Here is a 23,304-nt window from a genome sequence, read left to right on the forward strand (position 1 = left end):
TTATTAGTAGTTCAAAAGTTAGGAGCAAATTACTAGGAAAAGAGAGGCATATTTTGCATGGATTTCGCCTTGCTTTAACGGTCATTCATTCTGTTAAATGATACATAATGAAAAGTTCTCCAAATTACTATTCTTCTAACTCAATTGGATAATCATAAACACCCAAAACCTTAATGGAATTTTCATTGAGATGTGCAAGTGTGCTAGTGCCATTCCCTTTTAACAACAACAAGAGAAATAGAGGGTTACTAAGAGCTCAACTCAGTGATGAAAATGACCCATTGCTCCGATTAGCCATCAATTCAGCTTCTCTTCGTCTTCAAGAGACTCAGAGACGAGGCAACCAATACTACATTATCAAATTTCCATTTCTCTTTCCCTTCTTGCTATGAACTTAAAAGTCTTTTTTTCTATCTATGTATATGCAGAGCCTCTTTTTATGGATCCATATGCTGGATGCCTTGTTCCACCTCACACTCGGTTGAATTTTGAGAACTCATCGAAACATTATTGCATTGCAACCAAGTTCATAGATGACAAGCTGCTTCGCACAGTAAACCACATGGATGGGCTTAAACAGGTATTTTCACTAAACTTGAGGTTGAATAAAATATTGTTACGTTACCCAATTGTAGCAAAATATTGAAACTCTTTTTGGCTACAAAATTTTAGGTTGTGCTTTTTTCAGATGGAATGGATACTCGACCATATAGACTTAACTGGCCAAGCTCAACCATCATATTCGATATATCTCCTGAAAGAGTCTACCAAAATGCAATTGAAAAGCTTCAAGGTGCATAATTCTTGGGACTTATTTTGCATATTTTGCTACATGTTTATTTATTAATTTGTCTAATTATATCTTCCTAGATGTTGGAGCTAAGATCCCAAGAAGTTGTTTGTTTCTTCATGTTCCGTTGGAATCTTCTAATATTCAAGAAGCATTGCATATGAAAGGCTTTAATGGAAACCGTCCAAGCATATTGGCTATCCAGGTTATAAAAGGCTTTTATGTTTATTCGTTGAAATTGTTAGAAAACCTTGTGTTGCAAGTCAGAAAATTAAGCAGATTTAGATAATGACTTGAGGCGTGAAATTTTCTTAAGGTTTTAAGTTGATCCATAGGATACAACAAATCATAAACAACGAAAATTAGAAAAGTAAAAATGGAATTATTGAGTCTGATATAGGCCTTGTATATATTTTTCACCAAAGCATGTGTCATTTAGATACATCTTATGCCACAAACCAGGGCAGATCGTTACAAGGGCCTAAAGGGCCTTGGTCTCCCAAAATTTTAAGAATCTTTAATTTCTTTTCTTTAAAATTTTATTTAGCCCCCTGCCAAATTTTTGAAAATTTCATTTCTCCCTTAAAGTTCTTCAAAAATTTTAATTAGACCCCAATTTTTTAAAAAGCGATTCTCATTACACTCCTAAAATATTTGAAAATCTTATTAGGCCCCTAAAACTTCGTCCTAAGGTCCGCCATTGCCTCAAGCTATGTTCTAACATAACAACCACAAGCTAAGATTTTCCGTAACGTAATAACTTTCCATAAGAAAGTTTGTTTCTTTGTTTCAAAACTTATCGAACATAATGACCACCGACTATGTTTTCTCATAACATAACAACTTTCCATAAAAACCACCAAAGTCAAGCCTAAAATGCCCTAATACATCTTTTGCCCCAGTTATAAAAATTGGTCATTTAATTTCTTTATATTATATGTTTGCTAGAAATGTGGGGTTACTAACTTTCCAAACTACAACCAAAACTTCTAAACAACAACTTTGTGAAGGAATTTTTTTCCCTTACATGTTATTGGTAGGGACTACCTTTGATGACTTTGGCGAGTTTCAAAGAGATTTTACTGACAGTAAGTGGTATGGCAATGGATGGATGTCTATTCTTGGGAGAGTTACCTGCATGGTTAGCCGAAACTAAAATTGGTACTAAGGTTTGTTGCTTGTGTTCACATATTATTTGTATTTTATCAGTCAATACTTTAAAATTGTTTGTTATTGAAGGTCTCTTTTTTGTGTGTGTTTACAGTCTAGTACAGAGAAGTGGATGGACAATCTTTTTATGAGCAATGGTTTCAAGGTAAACATGGTTAGCTACCATAAAGCAGCTAAAAGTTTAGGTAAGGCATTGGAGCTAGGAGATCACAAGTACATTCTGTTTGTTGCGGAACAATTGCGGTTTTCTGATGATCAGGTGTGTAACTACTTGTTTTTGTTTCAAACTTTCAGATCATGATGCACATATTCATATAATCTGAAGTTCATTAACTGACTTTTTTTGGGGTTATTTTGAAAAGATGGAAACTTGGAAGATAGAATCTCAGAGGGTGGAGGAAGATAGAAAGGGGGAAGATTTTGAATAGCTCTATATGTAAATACAATGAATTGTTTTTGGCTTTCCTTTTCGTTTTCCTTCAGTTTCTCTTCTTTATATTTTATTATTTCTTGCAAATTTTTGAGTTGTACATGATCATTTAAATTGAAATTTTCTTATGGTTTTTTTTTTTATTGAAAAGAAGTACATTCATTGAATACTTCGAAATAAAAAGAGATCACATAGTCTTACAAGGAGAACAAAAACGATTTGGTGATGACAAAATAAGATAAATGAATAAAGCCACTGGTAAACAAGAAAAGAGAATATGGCCTTAAACCAAGTCTAACTTTAAGACCTTTCATACATCCATCACTAGTAGCATCCTTTTGATGTGTTAGAACACTGGTTTCTTTCAAGTGATCAGCTATAGGCGAGAAGACAGAGGACATCAATTTCATACAACAATAAGTTCACTCAAAATAAAAAGAACAACATCAAATATCAACAGAAGCTTGGGGATTACTTAAAACGTATCTTTGGCAGCCCGAGTTCGAACCCATGCCATCCATGCTCACGATCAGCAAAAGGGTGTCTCCATTTTTCTCCATGAAGCCTATTCTCGAACTTTTTGATTGTTTATGTTCTTTTTTTCTTCCTTAAAATGATGACAGTAAGTTAGCTTAATTCCAAGTCAAAGGATCTTGAGAAAATAAAATAATAAAAAAAGCAAAATCCAAACTAATGACATGGGAGTGCTTCAAACTCCTAAATCAATTCAAATGACAGGATAATAATCACAAGTTTTCTTTAGAAATTACTAGTTACTACTACCACATGCATGTATCATTATTGTTGTAACAACTCAAACTTTAGTGGTGTCAAAAATGTAATTTCGGAATCTCATTTTCATAAACGGAGTTAGTATAAAAATATATTGAAGTTCGGTAAGTAATTTAGCCGAAAAAATGGTTAATTAAGGCTCAATGACTAAATTGTAAAAGTTCAATCGCTATTGAATTTTAATTAAAAAAATTAGGAACTATATAACAATTATCTAAAGGGCTTACATGGTTATTTAACCATTTTTTTCATATTGTTAGTGGAAATGATGATGATCACCATTAATTTATATAATTAAGATTTATAGAAAATAAAGATGATTAATTAAAGATTAAACTTGATTAATTAAAGCTAATTAAATCTTAAACTAAGTATAAATATAACATAAGTGGGAGATGACAACATTGTCATCTTCTCTCTTAGCCAACTGTCCACGATTGAAGAAAAACAAAGAAAGAAAAACTTGGTTTTCAAACAACATTCAACCATTAATCAAGTAAGTCCCTAAGTCATTTTTCTTTGATTTTTATAGATTTATTATTATGGGAGCTAGATTTAGCTAGCCCATATATCAATTTATTCAATTGTTGAAATTTTAGCAAGTTGTCATTGTTGAGAAATTGATGAATTAGGCTCGAAATTAATAGAAATTAAGCTTAGATTATGATAAGGACTAAATTGTAAAGCTTAATAAGCTTGGTTGTTAACTTTGTTACATTAGGGACTGTTAAAACTGAACGTCGATAATGGAAATATAGAACGATCGCAAAGCAATAAGAAAGAAAAATAAAATATACAAATTTTATGTGAAAACCCTTTCAAGAAAAAAACCACAGATAGAGGAGAAGAAAATTCAACAATATTGAAAATCGAATGATACAAGAGAAGTTTCGACTACATCTATTTAAAGGTTGAAAAACCTTATTCTAATCAATGCCAATAGAAGAAGTGTAATTCTCTACAGATTATACTTGTGCAACATATTCCGGCGGCCTTCGGCCTTAAGCCCTACACAGAGCCCTTAGTTTTGCCACTGTATTTTATTTTAAGAAGTATTTGTGTTACACAACTCTAACAAGGACCAAATTGAATAAAGTGAAAACTTTTCATGAAATTATGCTATGATAGAAATTATGGCGTCCCTAATGAATGAATGTGAAATCAAATTTTAATCCAAAACTATATATCCTTATACCCCGAGGTTAGGGACTAAATTGAATAAAATTTAAAATATGTTTCATTTTGTATTTAAATGTGAATTGGATGAAAATTGATATCGTTTATCTATAGTACATAGCTAAAGACATCGTCAAGCCGTTGAGAGGAAAAGGAAAAGCGAGAGTCATCGACGAATAACGCAAAATTTCAGTTTGTACTTTTATGATTCAAGATCACTCCATTTATATACATACAAATACATGTTTGCTGCATATTAACTATTAATGTAAGATTATTACTTGTCTTGAATTGAATTGTGTGATGGTATTGAATGTTGAGATTGTGAATTGGTCTGAGCATAGTAAAAACGAGTATCATACGAATTGCTAAATGACATGTGATATGTGACATGAGTTGTTGATGGAAATGGCATGGAACTATGATATTGATTTATATATATGATGGCTTCGAATTTTGAGTATTGGATTGGATTTAATTTAGCATTTACGAGATTGATATAAATTGTGATGTGTGTATATGATGTGTATTGATTCATGGTTAGTGGTTACCCTACTAACAGTACCGAGTAGAGATAAGTTAGTTGGCATGCCTTAGGATCGAAACCATCATTTTCAAGCCATCCAGGATGGTAAGATATGCAAATAGTGAAAACCATTGTTTCTAAGTCACTCGGGATGGTAAAATGTGAAAATAGTGAAAACCATCATTGTTGGGTCATCTAGGATGGTAGAATATCGAAATAATGGAAACCATCATTTTCGGGTCATTCAACATGGTAGAATATACAGATAGTGAAAGCCATCATTGTCGAGTCATCCGAGATGGTAAAATATCAAGATGTGTAAACCATCGTTGTCGGGCCTCCCGGAATGGTAAAACATTTGAACTCTAAAAGTCATCATTGCCAGGCAACCCGGGATGACATGAGTAGAATAAGGGTTATGGAATGTTGATGAAATTCGTACATTATGTATTCACACATATGAAATATGCATATGGTTCGTATAAATATAGTCGTGTATAATACTTGGCATTCGATACATGAATGGTAATCCAGATGGTTTTAATTTGATCATATGTTGATTGTATCTTATTTATGTTAATGCTTTCGTATTATTGACTTGGATCATGAAAGTGCCACTAAGCTTTACCGCTCAACTTACAGTTTGTTTATTCCAGACGCAGGTTTAGGTAAATTTTTTATATCTAAGACGTGATTTAACATCCAGCCAATGATCCTCGAGTCAACAATATTTGTATAATCCTTTTCATTTTAATATATGGCATGTATCTAGGGTTGAGTCAGTTGTGTATTGTAAATGGTAAAATCAAGAGTTTGAATAGCTATGTCACATGAAATATATATATGAATGGTAGTGAATTAGAATAGGACATATGTTGAATTACCAATTGAAATGGTATTGAAATGGTTAGAATGTTGAATTGGTTGATTTGGTATACAAATTGATTTGAATGAATGTTTTGATTAGGTACCATTTGGACCTTGTAGAAATAGACAGCCACGTCGCAACATCAAAACCTTGTCATCACGACAAGAAATCGTTAGTGAGTTGCGTCGCGACGAGGAACTATTGAAATCACGACGTCAACCCGATCGTTTTAAAATTTTACAATTTGGTCCTAATTCGACCTCGAGTTAGCAAAAGAGTTTTCATAAGCTCGTATAATACTCGAAAATGATGGAAAATCATATTGACATTGAATAATATTGTTAATAGCATATATGAAAGGATACATTGAATTGTAGTTGCTTCAACAATGGATGTGGCATCCCAAAGCTCAAACTCAGTGATCGGGTCGAGTATGAGGTGTTATATTTAGCAGCAACAGAGCTACAGGTTTAGTTGATTCTCGAACTAAATCCAGCTCGAGATTGAGTCTAAAGGTACATGCCAAGATCGAATCGAGTTTGAGTCGAGATCTGTTTGTTAACTACTGACTGCTAGCTTAGGCCCTTATGAGTAATTCTCCCATTTTATTTTACTTTTCATAAAAATATCTTTTACCAAAATTAAATTTTTAAATAATTAAAATTTTATTTATTTTTATAAAATCACTACAAAATATATTTTCCTTCAACATAAAAATTATAAAAAAATATTTTTAAAATGTAAAATATTTTAATATATTTCATTTTTAAATTTTATTTTTACATTTTTCCCTAAAAGAATTTCATTCCACACTTGAAATTATCTTTCATAGAATTTAACCAAAATCAAAACAATTTGTATAAATTTTCAAGCATCACCAAGATTTCAAATCAAAATGTAATTGCCTAGCTTGTTGTTCTTTCAATTCATCCGCTGCCGCCATTTCCGACAACATCGAAATCCATTGTTTCACCTTCATCTTCCCTTCAAAATTGGCCAACAAAATGCTAGGGATTGTGTCTTTTTGGAGGAAGCTAGGGTTTTGAAATGGGCGATGAGCTTTTGACATTTGGGTTAAATTCTGCAAAATAAATGAATAAACATCAACAAAGATCCTTTTTCGGGTTAATTATAGAATTATTCCTCGAAGATCTAACAAATATTTTAAACAGGTTTCTGGGAATTGTTTGGAAAATTTGAGCGCTGAAAAGGTTTATCATGCCAAGGAGAAGTGGTGGTCAAAGTTACACGATTGTCCTACGGGATCTTTAGATCGGGATTAGAGAAGTCCGAAATTTTAGAGGTATTTTCATGACTTTGGGGAAGTTTTTTGAGAAATCTAACCGGTGAAGATGAAAGAGAGAACGAAAAGTAACACTCTGTGCCATTTTCGAGTTGGAAAAAGGACGTCGTTGGTGGTGGCGACAGCAACAGCTAGGGTTGAAGAAGAAAAGAAAGAAAAAAGAAAACAGTAATCTTTTGGGTTAAAAAACGTTAAAAACATAAAGATTTTTATTTTAGAAATCAATGTGAAAGAAATATAAGTTGGGGGAAAGAAAAGGTTTTTGGGTTTATTGCAGAGAAGCCCTTGAACTACTAGGCAATGAGTCAACATGTGCCGTATGGCACCACCTAATTGGCCAACGTGCCACACCATCATTTTTAACAAGGTTAGGTACCACTTTATTTAATGGGATTAAAGTACATATACCAGATTGGACAAATTAAAAGTATAGATATCACATTGAAAGATTTAGTAAAGTACATGGATAACCTCTACCATTATCCTTTTTATTTTGTAGTTTAAAATAATGTAGTTGGTTTTGATACCCATTTTGATCGTAACAGTCAGTATATATCATTCTATTTTGTGCCAGTAAAATTTTTATCTCTATTAATCATATCAATTTGTTCCGTCTAATTTCAATTGCACTGACTAAAACCTTGTGAATAGATTGATACATGAATAATATTAAAAATAAAATTACCAACTTTTATATAATAGATAATGAAAAACTAAAATTTTTAAGTTTTAGGGTTAAAAATATAAACAACTTATATGTAGATTTTATGAAACTTTCTTATGCGTTTAGTATGGATGATTTTGTTGTGAATAATGTTGCATTTTCTTTGTTGATCTTGGTTTTGTTGAATAATTTTTTTATAATGTTTATTGAAGAATATTTTATATGATTGATTAATATTGTATATTTTAATTTCTTTAATTTTATTTATTTGATATTTATAAATATATTTTATACATATATTTAATAATTTTCAAAATATTAATAAATTAAAAACAATGCATGGTATTCATTACCTTAATTTAAAATAAAATGATTCAATGTGAAAGTACTATAAGTTAAATATACATCAATTCTGTAAACATAAATATGGAAACAGTGCGTATTAGCTAATCAAGTAAATATAAATTGTAGTTCATATATTTAGCAAACTGTTAGTAGAGTTTAAGGTTGGAGCGATAAAAATATATTTTAGGATATAATAAAAGAGAAGATTCTAGTGGAGATTTTAGACTCCAAGTATCTTATATAGGTTTAGTAAAATATTAAAATAAATAAGTGTTTTAAAAAAAAAAAGAGATGACAATTTTAAGATTGTTTGTGGGATAAAAAAGAGTAGTATATCAAATATTAACCCATAATAAAATATTAGAAAAGCATACTCACCCTTGTATATTTATATTTATTAAATCTTGATGATGTTAATTTGATAAATTAGTTATGCCCTAAAAGAAATCATACGAGGAAGAGGCAGTAGAAAGCGGATGGAGTTAGCTTAGTCATAGGATAATTAACCTATTCAAGTAGTGATCAAAGTACTGTAGAAATCATGAACCATTAAACTCCTTCCACATGAACATCTGATCAAATGCTATTGCGATGGGCGTGGTCTAACAACATTCAACACCCCTCTTGCAGTTGCCTGTTTATACAAAAAGAATGTGCAGAATGTAACAATACGTGTTTGCCTAGGAGCTAAAACTCTGAACATCTCAAACACAGAAATTACCTCAAAGAAGGAATTAAAATTCATACGCAATAGGAAACGCCTTAGAAACGGAGCTCGCTGACTCCCAGCAAGCCTGCTACTGCGCAGTATGGTATACAAGGAGTTGGATTTCTTATTAAATTCCTGAAAAACCAAAAGTTACAACAATGTCTTGCAATGAACTAGTTACATGAATTCTTATAAGAATAGAAGTAAATTTGAACGCTGAAAATTAGGAGTAAAACAACTTTTCAAGTATACAGAGATGGAGGTCTGGCCCCATTATCAGTAACAGGCAGCAAACCAACCGAATTGCTTCTTTACACTTCACATAGTCTTCCAAAGGGAGATTTGACCAATACTAGGTATAGTCTTGAAATGCAAGGCAAGATTGTCAGAAACCAACTAAAGCTTACATTCCGAGAGTGAACCGTCATCTGCAGACTTAAAGTTTACATTTTAAAGGCACATGCCATCATATTCAATCATTCAAAATGTTTTTTCTTCTGTTGCTAATGCTACCTACAAAAAGCAAATAAGCAATGCCAGGTTTGGATACCTCTGTTATCCGTTCTAGTTCACATGTATTTTGACTACTTTCTTGGTTCTCAATAGTCCAGCAAAACTGAAGGCAAAGCGTCATGATGCTGCCCAATATCCTTGACACAGAACCAATGTCCAAGAAAGATTGAGAAATTAAGGCTGATAAATACCTGTAATGATGTAAGAACATTTAAGCCTTCAGCAAATCATCAATGTACAACAAAACAAACCAAGGGAATTAAAAGAAGACCAAGAATAAATCTATGCGATAATAAAGAATGGTTTCTCTGAAACATTTTATGGTGACCTAAAGGGCCAAAAATATTCTTTGACAAGATTTCTATGAAATTCACCTATAGTAACAACAATAAGGATTCGATATTTAGTTTGTTTGTCATTCCATGTAATTTAGCAGATAAAATTTATATGCAAAAGGAATCCAGTATAAGGAACTCTTGATGGAAGGTCACAAGTTCAGTGAAGTCATTAGAATTTTGAATATGAGATTGCAAAAAATCCCACTGAGATTCTACCACATCTACCTAAAACAGAAAAAGATAAACTCTCTGTTATTAAGGAGTAGTGAAATTATTAGAAAAGAAGACATCTGCATCGAACAAGTGAGAACAACCAAACTGATATCAAATATTAGGTATTTAACTCTAAATCTCATTCACGAGCATTTTTACAACACTCAAAAGGATCAAATTTTGTCTGGTCTAACTATATAGACTCTTTCCAAAGTGGTGATAATTGATTTCCCATGCCACGTAACCACTCTGTGAACTTGTTTCCACTAGGATCCATGATACTGGTGTTTAAAGTGATTTGTGAGAGTGAAGGTTAAGGCTCCACCTATGATACAACACAAAAGACATCATCAAAGACTATATCAGATGATATTCCCAACTCTTCAATTTGAAATTTCTCAGAAACTATCACCAAAATATTGGCCAATACAATAAGGACACATCACAAACTAACATCAAAGAATCAACTATATCAACTACCTATATAACTGTAGCTGAGCTCATAGTCAAAGAGATAAAACAACTGTAAAAAAAGAAGGATGTATCACATATCAAAGCCCAAAAATGGACAACTCATTCACTATGCCTAGCACATAAACAAAAGCCATTTCTTTCTTTGAAAGAAAATCTCAGGAAGAGTTTTGCAGACACATGATTTGAACTTTATAGAATCAAGGACCTGGATATAGAATTGAAGATTTCTGATTAAAAATGCCATGTGCTCTCTAACGTGCCACATTGGTCTAAAATGTTGCCGTCGTGGCTGAGAGGTTGAGTGGTTCATTCGATCATTATGGTGTCTGGCAAAATCTGCGTGATCCTGGTGCATAACAGATGCCCATGATTTCTCCAATTCCAATTGTGTTCGTTTGAGCCTTCGCAAGTACTGGAAAATTGTACGGTACCTGGTGTACAATTAGGATAAACAAATATATGTAGCTTTTCAACCATACAAGTTTAGCCCATCAATTAATTATATGCTTATAAGTTCTTATTTCAAAAGACTGCTTCCTACGTTAAGGAAATTTAGTAATCAGACAGATACAAGGCATCCATGAAGCAGATGAATCTTACTTGGAGAGAACTTCTTTCGTAAAGAACAGCTGTAAGGGCCAATCAACAGAATATTCAAGTGCAATACCATCCCAACCATCAAGTGATGTCTCTGAACTTCCACCTGCATTTGTTTTTGTCTTTGACAAATCTACTTGGGAGGATTTCACTGTGATCCCAAATGAAGGCATCCTGATTGATGGAAAATACAATTAGGAACATATGCTTGTAATTTCTAGAAATGGCACTAACTGCCGACAAAACAAGCAAATTCTTTACCGCAAAGATACTCTAGAAAAGTATTTGTCTTCCTGACTAATAGTCTTTATGGCTGCCTGAAATGCAAGCCAAGGAATTCATACAAACAAAAAGTATAATTACATTTATTATTGTGTCTATATTGGTTTCAAACAAGTTATTAGTATCTCATACCATCTGAAATGGAACTATAATATCAATTTCAGCAGTTGACTGATGAGGTGGTAAGCGCATTAACTGTTGGCTCTCCTCAAGAAAACACTAAAATGATAACAAAAATGAATAAAATGCACGTTATATATTGCAAAGAAATAAAACCATTTTATCTTGTTGAAAAAGTGAAAAATACTAGAATAGAGAACCTAAAGGAAGTTTTCCAGTTTCCTCTCCTTCCTCCCTGCCCCCTTTTGTTTTCTGGCAAAGGCCGTCGATACAGTACATTATTTACCTGGAAAAAGTCTCCTTTCGCCAAAAGAAAATAGTCTTTTAGAGCCTTCAGGTGGCCATTCAAGTCAGCACGTACAACCACCAGCTGTAGGAAGCAATTCAGTAAATACAGGCTTCAAGTATATTATTTAAGAAACTTGACATATATCACCTGCCAAAGATGACTAGCTGCAATAGCCCGGATGGAGTCAACTGAGCATTCAAATGATCTCTTGTGAAAGTCCAACGATTCCTACATATAATCGATCCACAACTGATAAATGGCTTTCTACCATTTAAAGGCACTAAAGTAGATATGATACTACGTAATTATGGAAGAAAACCTTTAGATCTTGAAGCATAGTTTCAATCTTATCAGCCTCAGATTGCGGAAGCAATTCTTCTCCAATTATTCTTCCACTGATAGGCTTCTTGTGGAAGCGATGATGTCCAGCAGATTCATGAACATTTTGAGAGCCTTTTCCCGTCTGCTGCTTACATAGAGCATCTTGAAACTTGAAGCCAGGGCTTGGATTCCGGAGAATCTTGATGGCTTTACCAGCAAAAAGAATAGACTCTGCAGCATGCATATGGATATACTCGGGGAGCATATCCTACGGAACAACATTAAGTGAACAAATAGCTTACAACAGCAACAAAAATAAGATTTCAAAAGAAGCCTCTATCAAATTCTTTTATCTAGAGATTGATTTCCAGGCTTCCTTCCATTTAACCCATGGGTTTGCAGCAACAGAAAATAGGTCACTGGTTTTCTGACATGCATATTTAAGCTAACAAGAAAACCAAACCACAAATCCTTATTTCCTAATAAATTGCTTATGGAAAAAACCAGTGGCATCCTATTCATCTACGGAAACTAACACCTTCAGCAATAAATCCAAATAAAGTGAGCAAAGTCTCCTAATAACAATAAATAAAAGCTCAAATGGGGTTGTATCAGGCTTTCAGATCTCATTCTGCAATTATTAATGTTTCTCTAAGTAAAGAAAATGACCTTCTCCAACTTTCTAACTCCTGATACATAAGTGATGCAAGTTTGTTAATTGACCACAAACCCTCTGATTATTTCCCCCCCTTCCAACTAGTTTAAAATTCATTTTAGCTGAATAAAAGAAAATCAATTTAGCTAAAACAAGGAAGAAAAGTTTGCAAAAATGTGACCCAAAAAAGAACAAAGACAATGCAAGAGACAACTCCAAAATACCAGGAATATGTGAAAACCCAAGTGCCAATCCATTAAAGATGTATCATCAGCTGACAAGCGTGCCAACTTTTCAGATGTATCTGGGATAAATGAGCCATACTCCATATTTTGATCTTCCTGCCTGAAAGTATTATGTTTATCAAACCAGTTTCAAAAGTGTAAAGATACACAAACCAAAGAGAAAGTCTATGCAATATCATAGGATTAAAGAATTAGAAGACATTTTAACTTCAAAAAAGGACGTTTAAGTACCATACACAATCATCAAATTTGTAATATCTAAAAACAAAAATATATATTTTTTAAACCATGAAGCGACAAAGGAACTCTTTTGGTCTTACCTTCTAATGAAAAATTCTCCATGATGGTCTTGAAGAGTACCATAAACCATCCATGACGCAAGTTGGTTATACAACACTTGATGACCATGCCAAAGAAGCCTATGGTTAAGGAAATTAGTTTAGCAAGCTGATTATAAGGAGCCCAACATATTTTAAACAATCAATATACTATAACCGCATTTCAAGCCAGTTCCCTTGTAAACCAAGCATAAACATTTCCCAGTCGTTCACATGCATTTTCATTAACACTGAAAAAGTAAGCATATAAAATGTGGACCATATTCATTGCTTCAGCCTCCATTAATTGTCTCAGTATACTGAAGAATGTAATAAATCTACCTTTTAATTACACTAAAAAATTTTCACTAGAGACGCATAAAATTACAAAAAGGATAGTATTGACATTCATATAAAAAATGGAGACTAATTATTGGCTACCCTTTTCTAAATCAAAAAGAAGAAGCAATCAAACAAAAGAAAAGTGAATACCTTTGAATGCAAGCCTGTAATTCAGGCACCCCACAGTGGAAGCGTTTGTGTAAAAGGTTAAGAAGCTTTCCCCCACGTAAATCATCACGCTCAATCTCTAGAACAAGCTCGTATAAAGGTGGCAAAACAACAAAGAACTGCGACCAATAAAAAAAAAGCTTGTAAACCGGGAAAAGGACAAAGAGAAGCTAAAGGATGCCAGTGAAAGAACCTTGTTGAGACCCTGAATGACAGTTGCTAAAATAGGCATGGTCTCCGACAACAATTTCTGCTCGATTTGAAGAACAACAGACCTATAAACAGAGAGAACCTCTACCAGACCATTAGCAAAGGCTCTGCGATAAATGCTTGGCTTCTCGGTTTTACGATTCGACAACTCGGACGCTCTATTCGAAGGTGAAACATCACCGGACCTTATCCAGCTTAAATTTCGGGATTTCGTTGTAAAGCGATCGAGCTCTCGATAGTAAAACCCTAACGCAATTAACCTCTCGATAAGATCCCTGAAAGAATAGCAGTCGTATTAAAAAAAGGTTTCAGTATTCACGACATTGAAAAAGGAAGGTTTCACCTTTCGCTGCGGTCAATGAAGGAGATACCGGAAGCAAGCTTGAAGCAGCATTGATCAGAGATGGGGGCGTCGGGATATAAGGGAATGCCGAGAGATTTATGGTGTTCTCGCTCGTCGATTATGAGATCTCCGGTACAGCCAACTAGTGCTAGTAAATTTCGTGGAGCATCTTCGCCTTCTCTTTAATCGTTTTCGCAAAAAATGGGAAAACAATCAATGAGAATCCATGACTGTTACACTTCGCCGAATTATATAAGTTAGCCTCCAAAAAACGCGGGACGAAAGCCAGGGGACAGTTTAACGGCCGCGGCTCACCTCACTGTTGCAACCAGTGGCGAAGGCGGGGCCAAATGGAAAACTTTCCATTTAATTCTTTTATAATTTATAAAATTTTAAATAACTAATGGAAAACATATGATTTAATCCTTAAGTTATTAAAAGCATATTACATTTTTATTATCATAAACATATACAATTTAATTCTAACAAAAAAATTGTTAACTTCACCCTTCGAGTTGCGACTAGGCTAAACAATATTTTTAAGCATTTAAATTTTTTCAAAAGTTATAATTCTAATAATTACGATTATAATCAATTACTATCATGCATAAATAAAACTATAATCATTTAATATATTTTTTAAAATATTTTTTTTTATCATCAAAGTGATCCTAAGAAATGGGGAATAATAATGTTATTTTACAACTTATTATAATTAAATGAGAGAGAATACAAAAGAAGTGAGGAAGAGGAACCCATGGTGGAAAAGGGGAGCACGTGCAAAACGGAAGAGAAGAGAAATTACACTTTTGCACGTGCCCTGCTTCTCCAACAAGTAGCTACTCATCTACTAAAATGTTTTCAATGAATATGAGATGAATGAGGAAACTGTGAAGTATTTATAAGTGCAACTGAGAGAGAAAATGATGGGCACCGCAATGGGTTGGGGAAGCTAAGGGGATAGCAATATTGAGTGAAAGTGAGACATTGAAGAGTGTTGGTTGGGGGAGTAGTGGAGGAAATTAAAACAAAACCTAGATGTAGGTAGTAAGAAAGAAAGGGAAAAAAGCCATGCCATATGCCATGCAATCATGGTGGAATCGTACGCAAAGCAAAGAAATTTCAAAGTAAAAATGTGTATGTAGCGAAGATCAAGCGGGTGTTGTCGACCTTATTTAAATAAAGCTAGTCATTCCTCCACTACCGGTCCCAATCACTTTGCAGGATCCAAGGCACAGGCACTGTAAGGCACAGGCACTCTAACACCTATCCATCCCCATTCCCACCCCTACTAGTACTACCCTAACATTGCTAGCCTTTGGCTATGCCACCAAGAATCTTGTCCCGCCACCACGTATCCACCTCTTTTTCTGGGCCTAAGGGTATTACCATTTACAAACCCCCTTCCTTTTATTTTTTTCTTTCAAATGTTGATATTATCCTTGACGTAGAACCTCTGGGTGCAAAAAGCACAAGGGAACAATGCAGGAGAGCACGTAGGCTTTGCGTGCTGCCGTGTTGGATGCAAAGCCTTTGAGTACGGTGAAATTTGATTCGGGTGACTAATTTTCGATGCCCTAACTATGTAATTTTTGGTCAAACTCTGCCATAAGTTGTTCTTCTTTTTGAAAATTTAAAATTTAATTCATGTATTTTGATTCCCAAGAATTTAGTCTCTATTTTTTAGATTTTAAAATTAAGTACAACTATTAACACTATTAATTTTTTGTGTAACATTTTGAAATATAAAAATTAGTTAATTTGCAGCCATGTAAATAAAAAAACATTATAATTTACTTGAATTTAACCTTAAAAACTTAATGACTACACAAACTTATGGCATATTTTAACCTAATTTTTTAACTTTTATATATATATATATAAAGATTTTTTATTAACATATGAATATAGACTTTTTTACATTAATATAAAAATAGTTTAAGAGTTAATTGAACTAAACATTCTCAAATTATAACCTTCGTTTAAAATTGGTTCTTAAACTATCTGTGTCATATTAATAAAGTCTTATTATTAAAATCATTAAATAACATGTCAATTTTATGTGGCATAATTTAAAATACAAATTCTAAAGAAAAGTTAAACATTACAATATAACTTTTAAAAGTTAAAACCAAAAATAAAATAAAATCGAAAAAAAAAAAGTGAACAACAAAACTTTTGTAAAAGATTCAAAAACTTAAAAACCGAGATATTTACAACATCCATTATTACAATACTAACAGCACGTTTGGTTCGCTGTAATGGAATAGAGGTGTAATGGAATAGAGGCGTGATGGAATAGATGCGTAATGGAATAGAGGCGTAATAGGTAATTCTTTTGTTTGATTGAATGGAATAGAATAGAGGCGTAATGGTATTATTGTGTTTGGTTGAATGGAATAGAAGTGTAATAGCATAAGAAAAAAAACTAAAATGACTAGAATACCCTTAGCAGAATTTTTTTTAAGTAGATAATTATTGTTATTGTTATTAAATTTTAATAAGATTATTATTATAAATAATAAATAATTTAATCATATTTTAACATAATTATTATTAAATACAATTTAATAAAAATATATAATTTAATAAAATTCTTAATATTAAATATTCTTATATGAATTTACTAAAATCATAATATATAATACTATAAAATATAATTTAAAATAATTATTATTAAATATAATTTTTCTAAATATAATTTAATATTTTTTCTAAATATTTTGTAAAAAGAAATAAATTTAGTGGCAGATTACTTAGTGTTAAAAGTCAAATTAAGCCGCAAAGAAGAATATTTGTGTTAATGAAGATTACATTTCTCTAAGATCCTATAAACTGTGGCAGCATATACTCATTGAAACATTTATAAATTCCAACTTTAAATATGAACTTATGGAAATCAAAGGCATTTATGCAGCAAGTATATTTTGCGAATCTAATATAAATTTGCTGCTTTATAGTGAGCTTGTTAATTTTGAATAACTTTAACACTTCCACACTCCTCAAAGTTTTACAAAACCTATGGCATTCCATAAACCAACAGCATCTCTCTAATGCTTCAAACAAACAACATCAAGTAACCCGTCCTGGAGCATGCGACGAACCAAAACTGTTTCCCGATCGCTTTTGTCATGAGTCATCATATTCTGGATCTGCTGTACAATCTGCCAACAAACTGAAAATTAGTACCATGGCAACAAATTCACCATAATCGATTCTTCCATCCTGTAGAAGCAGAAAATCAAAACTTAAATCATAGATCAAAGGATAAAAAAGAAGACCTATTCCAACTGATAAAAGAAGTGCAATGAGGATCAAGGACCTGCAAATGTACTTAGACATTGTACCCTGCTATTACCATTTACTCTCAACCATATAAGAGAAGAACTATAAAAATCGATGAAGCAAATCAGCTAGCTCGAGAATATGACTTACATTATCTTGATCAACTTCTCTGATTATATCCTCGAGTAAAACATCTGTCATGTTATGCTCAGCACAAGCTTGTTGAAGCTCATCAACTGTAATATACCCACTTCCATCCTTATCTGGAACTTATACACAATTTAGCAGAATCAACCAAGTCTAAAGCAAAGGAAGAGCATACCGAGCCAGGCAAGACTGGATTTAATATCACTCCAGCAGAGAAGCGTACATATGAACCTACGTACGAAAAAGATGCCTCAGGGGGCTTTTTGCAGAATCAAGTGACTCGGACCCTGCTAATCCCGAAAAGCCTCGACGACACGGTTGTCGCTTCAACTGTGGGGGGAAGAACAAACAAAAGGAGATGGAGGATCTCTGACCATAAAAATCGCAACTTTGTAAGAATTACCTGCCAGTTTGCTGACAGCATATGCAAACAAGATATAGAGAATGATAACTATACATTCATAATAATGATGCATATTGTCCACAGCCAAGCTCCAGATCCGTAACCTTTTCTAATTTCATGATATATTGTTATGTAAAGCAAAATGCATTTTGTACTGCAATCTGCAAGTAAATGAATATATCAAATAATCATCATTATTTGATTTTCCAAAAAGCATATAACAAGCAAGCAACATAACATAACAAGCATATAACAAGCAAGCATATAACATAACATAACAAACATAACAAATAACAAACATAACAAGCATATAACAACATAACATAACACTTCTCAAAATGAATATATCAAATAATCATCATTATTTGATTTTCCAAAAAGCATATAACAAGCAAGCAACATAACATGATTACTAACAAATTTCAGCAAGCAATAAACAACTAACAACAGAAAAGTTCCATTCAAGAAAAGGCTTATGCAAGCTATTTTAGTTTAGAGGTGTCACCCTTATCTGAAAATAGATAAATCAAACCTCATTCAAGTATGTTTCCCAAATTTGTAAGTTATACCCTACAACTGACGTTGGGGTCAATAACTGAGGCCTTTGGCATTTGGAGAAAATTTTTATCCATCAGGATTGAAACATAAAAGCAAAATTTGTAAATTTTCATTTAAGAGACATTCCAGCAAAAGGCAGCTCAAACAGATTTATGAGCATGTCTTTGAAAGCTATGCTTAAGGAAGCACTTTCCCTTAAATTGACCTCAATAGCCACATTAAAACCCTGGAAAAGAGATGAATGCGTACGATTTCCCACGTTACAAAAACATCATAACTTTTGGAAAGCACATATACATTCCACAAGTCCAGGAATAAATAAACAGAGAAGAAAACTACTGAATTATCCAGGAAGGATAACAAACACATAAAAAATATAAAACAAAGGATTCAAATAAAAAACCAAAAGAAAACCAAGCTTAATCTTCAAGGAATTACACTCAATACAATTAAGTAATTAAATTTTTAACATAATGGCCTACAAAACCAAATACCATTACGGCCACCAAATGATAAAAAATCTAATACTAATAGCATACAAGCCAAGGATACCTTGTTCTGATTGGAGAATATCTTTTGTTTCTGTCATTAAATGAGCCAAAAACTTGGACCGGGCAGCATCATTTACAAATAAAGAACGTCTTACAGATGCTAGTCTTACCAAGCATTCTAATGCCTGAAAAAAAAAACACCAATATAAATTTGCAAATGGAAAACCCTTGAATAATTAGCAAGGAAAAATCAATTCGAGAAAGATAATTCGATGAATCACAAGTCTTAAACTTTCTAAAACCTCATGTTAAAGGTGAATGCATGATTCAATTTCTAGAAATGTTGAATCTTTCGTCATAAAAAACATAAAAGGGAAAACATGTTGAAAGAATGTTAGGGCAGACAATGTTTACCTTGATTGAATTGGAAAGGTTTTCTTGAGGGTTTATTTGGAGATACTTGGGATTCACTGCATTTGGAGATAATTGACAGACAATGTCAAGAGACTTCCCTACTCACTGCATTTGAAGAAGACAATCTGTTTTTGGTCGACAAAACAATCGGAAGCAAGAAATGAAACAGGAATAGAAATGAAAGTGAAACAGGAATAGAAATCGGGAGCTTCTGTTTGATGTTGGGAGGTAGAGGCTGGAGATGGCTCTTGTATTGGGAGGGTAAAACTGGGCAGATGACAATCAGGAGGGTTAAACGGAGCTGAACTGACCTTTTGGAAGGGAATAGAAAACACTACCAAAGCAGGAATACAAACGTAATGTAATAAGCCCGTAACACTCAACCAAACACATGCATAAGTAGGACCCACGGAATAGGACTGTAATGACTATGCCATTACACCTAACTAAACATAGTGTAAATTTTCTTTAATTTTTTCATTTTAAATTATACCACATAAATTTTAACATCTCATTTAACAATTAAATTAACAATTTTAGTAATAGAAAGATTTTATTAATAGACCTATAGAACGCAAAAAAATAATCATTAGACTCATTCTCATTCCAGTGGACACATTAAAAAACCAAAAAACATATAACTTCAATATTTTAAAGTTTGAAAATCAAAATTTATAATCTGAGGATGCAATTAATTCTTCGTATTTTAATGAAATAGTTCATAGTAAGAGAAAAGACTGCTTTCTTTCATAGACAGAAGGGGGGCTCGCTAGGTTGAAACTGCTATGCTTCCCTATTATATGGAGTAGGCCCACAAAACCTTATGATAAAGAAACCCCATTTAGATTTTACTGGAACTCCGGTTTGTTGGGCACCTTTTGGCCCAATTGCACCGTGGGTTCGCATTTGGGTCCAAATTTCACTAAGGGGGGAAATCTGGTTAACCACTGAATCCCCACAGTGAAGAAACCCCAAACCTACCATACCTTAGAAGATGAACTAACAGTTAATAAATAGAAAAGCATCAATAAACATTTGGACTATAATCTACAACACAGCTCTGAAGATCTAGTTAAAAAAGAATATATCACAAAACAGCTATTAGATTTGATTTCAGCTAATCTACCACCCACACACAAGGTCTAGTTGCCGTGTGGGTAGGAACGGGAAAGAACTCTTTTGGTCTTTCAATCTACTTCTTTGCATAAGTAATCAGCATCTGGTTTTGCTGTATCTTGAAACCTTGTAGTGCCTGCATTGCAACTGTTGATTGCATCTCGTTTTCATACTCCACAAAGGCAATACCTGGTTTTGCTTCCACCATTCGAACGTCCTTCAAACCAGGGTATTGGTTGAAGAGCATTTGCAGCATCATCGCAGTTGCATCATGAGGAAGATTCTGAACAAATAGAATGTTATTTGGTGGTGCAGGTGCTTCTGGGACTATAGGTCTAGCACCCAGGTAGGGTATTTGTGATAGCTGCAGCAAATGGTGAGGAACATATAAATGTTCAACCTTCTTCTTCAGGAGAATTATGTAATGATATTATTGTCTAAGGAAAGCCATCAAGTAAAGGACCATTTTTCATTCAATTAAAATTCTATAGTATCCAATCTCAAACATCCAAGTTGGCCACCACGAGTCTCATAATACTGAATGGCCAGGTTCAATTAGCATTCAATATCCATGAGAGCAAACAAATATGCAACTTCAACACCATAAAGCATAAAAAAAAGTACCATGTAGATCATATAAAAACAACTCTCTCCAACCCTTTCGACCAGCATGAAGTTTGCAACAACTGAATTTTAGCAGCTCTAAAGTTATAAATGTTGCTAAAGGCTAAAAAATATAACCTTCTGAGCAATACATATCAAGGATATGGTTGCAATATTAAGCAAGTTTAATTTCAACTGGATAGCATAGATTGAGCAAAAACATTATAAATCACATGCTAAGGTACTATATTTCATATAACTTACAGGAGGTGTTGCACCGTAAGCACCCGCATAAGATGGATTCAAACCTGCTGCAGCTTGATTAGGATCAAGTTGTTCTTTCCGTTTTTTCCCTCCTACATTTAGACAAGATACAAATCTCTACTGAAGTGAAAGAAAGAGCACTACACAAAAAGTTAAAACTGTATGTCACAGATCAGAACTACCAACAAGTTAAAGAAATAGGGGGTATAAACAGGCTTAATCTGAAAAAAACAATGCATTTCAGTGCTGAGTTTTGCTTCCCCATCAACACCTTAATGTGCACCAAAGGTAACAATGCCAGCAAAACTAATGACTTAATTGGTGGGGCAAAAGAAAATAACAACCAGCAGAGGAAGGAGCTGAAGGAGGGAGATTTACTTTGACATTAAGGCAATTTATAATGCATCTAAATGGGCATGTCAAATTGATCAGCAACATCTCAATAGTAAGCCATGCAAAATTAGAAGGCAGGTCTAAAAAACTCAAGGCTATAAATCCATGTAGAAGTAAAGAATCTATTATTAACAACATTTGTAGCAATACTAATTGCATGCACATACATAGACAATGGCATACAACAACACCGATATTACTTGCTCAATTGTGAACGTTTCTAACCAAAGATGAAAGAAAAAGAGGAAAGTACCCTTTTCGTCATGCCTCTTTCGCTTCTCTCGGGGGACAAAAGTGCCATCTGCTTTTGCTATTATGTCAGATTTAGTCTTTGCATATTGTATTCTCTGCAAATAATTGCACATTACATACATTATTCACAGTAGCAAAGGTTTTAATGCTTTATGGAAGCAGAGAACACAGTTAACATGAATCACCGGAATACAAAGAAAATCCACTTAGGTGTCCATAAATACTTCATATACTTCTGATTTTTTTTTTTTTAAATTTCGACATAGTAAAAGAAACCCGGTCATTTGATGCATTTTCCACTAACAACAAAAGGCTAATAAACCAATATAGTCAAATATAAAAGAAGAATCTGAACAAAGAAATCAATTGAAAACCCAGAAGAAACAAAATTGTCGAATATGCAGAGGTAGAAAAAATTCGGAAAAAAAAAAAAAGATTGCGTCTACCATTTCCTTGTCGTAAAAAGGAAAGCCCTGCATTCGCCTAAGAGCATTGGTAGCGGAGTTAACATCCTCGAAAATAACCCAAGCTTGACCTTTATGTTTCAGAGTTTTAAATGCTAACACATCCAATATCTTCCCAAATTGTGAAAAGACAGCGTGCAACGATTTCTTCAACTCTGCAAACATCATTCAAGGGAAAAAAAAAAAGTAAAAAGAAAAAATCAATGTAAATCCATTTTAATTTGAATAGAGAATTGAAATAAGTACGGTCGATTTTGATCTTCTCGTTGAGATTGTTGATGTATAATGTCATATTGGGAGGAATTTCTTCATCCTGACTAATCTCCGCCATGTTTCCCCCAGGCTCAAGCTCTAACCACAAACAAGCAGCAATGAATGAGTGAGACGAGCAAAACGGGGGTTTAACTCGGGTTTTCTTTTAGGGTCAAACTGACCTAATCGGTTGCAGAAGAGTTGATAGGGAAGATCCGGAAAGGTTGAGATAAGATTGGGCTGAGATGGATCAGTTTTCCTGGATTAGGTATCTTATGGGCCAATGGCCATGGTCTTTGGGTGTTTGGGCAGGGTTCGCTTTGACAGTAACCATTAAAATGATTGATACGAGAATGAAGTTATCTACTAATCTCTAAGATTAAGATACCAACATAATAAGCATGTCCAAGTCTCATCCCAAATTAGGATCCACACATCTCTGTACGAATAAGTCTGGAATGT

The 23,304-nt window shown here is 33.5% G+C and overlaps 2 protein-coding genes and 1 pseudogene across 2 annotated transcripts; 1 reads left to right on the top strand and 2 right to left on the bottom strand.

Moving 5' to 3' along the window:
• The first annotated feature begins 173 nt into the window (after positions 1-173).
• On the top strand, positions 174-2,509 carry LOC105793567 (hypothetical protein). The gene is made up of 7 exons (XM_012622462.2): positions 174-339; positions 429-580; positions 673-793; positions 871-995; positions 1,831-1,959; positions 2,055-2,219; positions 2,323-2,509. Exons 1-7 carry the CDS (start codon positions 174-176, stop codon positions 2,386-2,388), a joined length of 924 nt encoding a protein of 307 aa, XP_012477916.1. The 3' UTR covers positions 2,389-2,509.
• Positions 2,510-8,304: 5,795 nt separating this feature from the next.
• Positions 8,305-14,534, bottom strand: LOC105790831 (gamma-tubulin complex component 4-like; annotated as a pseudogene).
• Positions 14,535-20,493: 5,959 nt separating this feature from the next.
• On the bottom strand, positions 20,494-23,033 carry LOC105790833 (U1 small nuclear ribonucleoprotein A). The gene is made up of 5 exons (XM_012618614.2): positions 22,837-23,033; positions 22,573-22,745; positions 22,128-22,221; positions 21,482-21,573; positions 20,494-20,978 (listed from the first exon to the last, which is right to left on the bottom strand). The coding sequence occupies exons 1-5, from the start codon at positions 22,919-22,921 to the stop codon at positions 20,691-20,693; spliced, it is 732 nt and encodes a 243-aa protein (XP_012474068.1). The 5' UTR covers positions 22,922-23,033; the 3' UTR covers positions 20,494-20,690.
• Positions 23,034-23,304: the final 271 nt, after the last annotated feature.

Source organism: Gossypium raimondii, chromosome 8, assembly GCF_025698545.1.
Source record: "Gossypium raimondii isolate GPD5lz chromosome 8, ASM2569854v1, whole genome shotgun sequence".
In the NCBI taxonomy this organism is placed as follows: Eukaryota; Viridiplantae; Streptophyta; class Magnoliopsida; order Malvales; family Malvaceae; genus Gossypium; species Gossypium raimondii.

Bases quoted from the DNA above. Each gene is read 5' to 3' on its own strand.
- LOC105793567 (XM_012622462.2), top strand. From the start codon at position 174: ATGGAATTTTCATTGAGATGTGCAAGTGTGCTAGTGCCATTCCCTTTT. The intron at 340-428 runs GCAACCAATACT...ATGTATATGCAG, and splicing joins TCAAGAGACTCAGAGACGAG to AGCCTCTTTTTATGGATCCA. The intron at 794-870 runs GTGCATAATTCT...ATATCTTCCTAG, and splicing joins TGCAATTGAAAAGCTTCAAG to ATGTTGGAGCTAAGATCCCA.
- LOC105790833 (XM_012618614.2), bottom strand. From the start codon at position 22,921: ATGGCGGAGATTAGTCAGGATGAAGAAATTCCTCCCAATATGACATTA. The intron at 22,746-22,836 runs GTACTTATTTCA...TGATGTTTGCAG, and splicing joins CGAGAAGATCAAAATCGACC to AGTTGAAGAAATCGTTGCAC. The intron at 21,574-22,127 runs GTACTTTCCTCT...GTCTAAATGTAG, and splicing joins AAAGAGGCATGACGAAAAGG to GAGGGAAAAAACGGAAAGAA.